At 40.9% G+C, this 2,882-nt stretch overlaps 1 protein-coding gene across 1 annotated transcript; it reads left to right on the forward strand.

The window, feature by feature from the left end:
• Positions 1 to 1,732: 1,732 nt before the first annotated feature.
• On the forward strand, positions 1,733 to 2,548 carry LOC141058633 (olfactory receptor 11G2-like). The gene has a single exon (XM_073554826.1). It carries the CDS (start codon positions 1,733 to 1,735, stop codon positions 2,546 to 2,548), a length of 816 nt encoding a protein of 271 aa, XP_073410927.1.
• Positions 2,549 to 2,882: the final 334 nt, after the last annotated feature.

The raw sequence follows: 2,882 nt of genomic DNA on the forward strand, positions 1-2,882 counted from the left end.
TCTTTCCTGTCCTTTCTAGTTAGCGAGGGCCCCATTGTTTGCTCTGCCTATCTTTCTACCTGTGTCTGTGTTTTCATCTTGTTTCACCGACAATACATGTTGGGGGCTGTCTATTGCTTTGGGGTCTGCTCTGGGGCAGTTAGATTTTCCCTTTCTTTCTTTAGGCTTATTTTGTTCTCCGGCCGTGATGAAGCGTCTAGGACCACCGTAGGCACGCTCCACGGCTACTGCTAGTTGTTGTAGATAGAATCAGGGGTCTGCAATCCGCTAGTTACCAACCTCTCCGGTTTTCTGGGCTTAGCTTGCTTTTTGTTTTTTCCTCCTCGGTGACTCATTCATAACAGGAGACATTATTTTTCAAGGATGCTGACTGATCGTAAAAACAATTACGACAGCAAAACATACAAATTGCTACTTGGTGGATATAACAAGTTTGTGGTGTAAACAACAGTACAGGTAAAATGGACCTGTTCATCACTGGATAACACTGGATAAGAAATCAGTAGTTGCACGCTACAAGCAATAACTGGAACTTTGTAAATACCTATCTATCATATCTAATTTTTAAGTGACATAATATTTCTGCATCTCTAAAGCTATACTCAGAAATGTTCAGGTCTCTTGTTAACAGAAACTAGCATTTTTTGAGAGGACAACAGAATTTGGAGGCAGCGATGGATATAAGAAAATATGTTAACTGGTTAATGCAAATTAATATTTTTTATGTTACGCAAGAATGTGGCGCATATGGTTCATGGACCCACTGTGCCACAGATTAGATCTACCCTGGAGGGGCGTAACTAAGCAGCTACCTTGGTGTTCACTGGGGCCTCAAGTGGTGAGGTCATGCTTGTGCGGCAGGTAGCTGCTAGGTGCCAATCCAGAGCGGCGTCCGGCAGTAACAGCTGAACCCAAGGGTGTCAGCCATTAATCCAAATTCCTAAACAGGGCCAGACATTCACTGGGACAGGTTCAGCCTGTGTAGACAGGATGGCCACTAGGGACAGGTTCAGACTGTTCAGACTGTACAGACAGGACAGCCAGTTGGGACAGGTTCAGACTGTGCAGACAGGACGACCATTTGGGACAGTTTTAGACTGTGGAGACAGGACAGCCATTTGGGACAGGTTCAGACTGTGCAAACATGATGCATACTTGGGACAGGTTCAGACTGTGCAGGTAGGACAGCGACTTGGGACAGGTTCAGACTGTGCAGACAGCGCGGCCACTTGGGACAGGTTCAGACACACAGTTCAGGTACTGGTGACGCAGCCATGGGGTACTGATACCGCGGATGCGGTTTTAGGTTGTGAACAGCACCAAAATAAGGACAACCTATACTGGACTAACGGGACACAGGATACGGGAATATTTATAATAGATTAGTGATGGGGGACATACAGTGGCACACACCAAACCACCTAACCGTAACTACAGGGGTTGCTTAGGCACCTTCTTATTGGGGAGGGTGTCTTTTATACAAGATATCTCCCAGCTATTGGCTGGGAGATAACTTGCAGGTGATTGCTTTTTTACGGTGTGCTATATATTTTTATCCCATAATACACATAATAAGATAAAATTTTCTCTTCCAGACATGGAATTTTTGAATTGGAGTGTCCTTTCAAACTTTATTCTTCTAGGATTTCCAGTCTCAAACGATACCCAACCTTTTCTTTTCCTTGCATTTTTGGCAATGTATCTGATGTCCATAGTTTGCAATATTCTTATAATGGGAGTTGCTTACTGGGATCAGAAACTCCATGGCCCAATGTATTTTTTTATTTGCGTATTCTCTTTTTTGGAGATTTGTTATACATCAGTCACTATGCCCAGACTGCTTAGAGATTTACTCTCTGATAATAAAAATATTACTATCCATTGTTGTGTTGTTCAGTTTTATTTTCTTTTTGTCTTTGGCTCAACTGAAAATTTCTTGCTTTCCTCCATGGCATATGACCGATATGTGGCCATTTGCAACCCTTTGAGATACAATAGTATTATGACACATAAAACTTGTGTATTTTTAGTTTTTGGATCTTGGACCGGGGGCTTCTTGGCCCCATTGATTCCACTCATATTCCTTTCAATGTCATCTTTTTGTGGCTCCAGTACAATTGATCACTTCTACTGTGACTTTTCTCCATTACTCTACCACTTTTGCATCACTGATGCTATCTACATGATTGAAACAGTTTTCTTCCTTTTAGCCTGCATTGTTATTTTAAGTAATTTTTCTTTTATTAGCATATCCTATGGACTGGTAATATCTGTTATTGCCAAAATACCTTCTCCAAGAGGAAGGAGTAAAACTCTTTCTACATGTGGATCTCATCTCACCGTTGTCTGTTTGTTTTACGGGTCCATCATCTTCATGTATGTCAGATCTGATCACAGCGTTCCCACCCAGGTGGATAAGGTTGTATCATTGTTTTATAGTGTCATTACTCCTACTTTGAACCCTCTTATCTATGGCCTCAGGAATGAAGAAATAAAGCAATCTGTAAGAAGAGCTTGGAAAATGATATTTTTTAAAGAAAATCGATGATTCAATGGGTTGAAATAAAATTTCCATTTTTTTTGGTCTGTGTGTCAGGTTTACAATCTTTGTTGCATTTATTATTCTGTAGCTATATTCCCAAGATGAGCTTTTGGTGCATTTTTGACCCTGTATATTTTTGCTGTGTTAAAAATGTAAGCACACTCCAGTTTCATCAAAGTGGATGGGATTTTTAAAAATTCTCATGCCCACTGTGCTTCTTTTTTACTCAGCATAAACTGACCTGCGGTGCGTTTTTCAAATCCACAGGGTCTCAATTTCTATTGAGGGTACATTGAGTTTTTTGTGCGGATTTTTCCCATAGACTTATATTAGATGTGGA

This window comes from Dendrobates tinctorius, unplaced genomic scaffold (genome assembly GCF_039654945.1).
Source record: "Dendrobates tinctorius isolate UK_male_01 unplaced genomic scaffold, ASM3965494v1 ptg000213l, whole genome shotgun sequence".
NCBI lineage: Eukaryota > Metazoa > Chordata > Amphibia > Anura > Dendrobatidae > Dendrobates > Dendrobates tinctorius.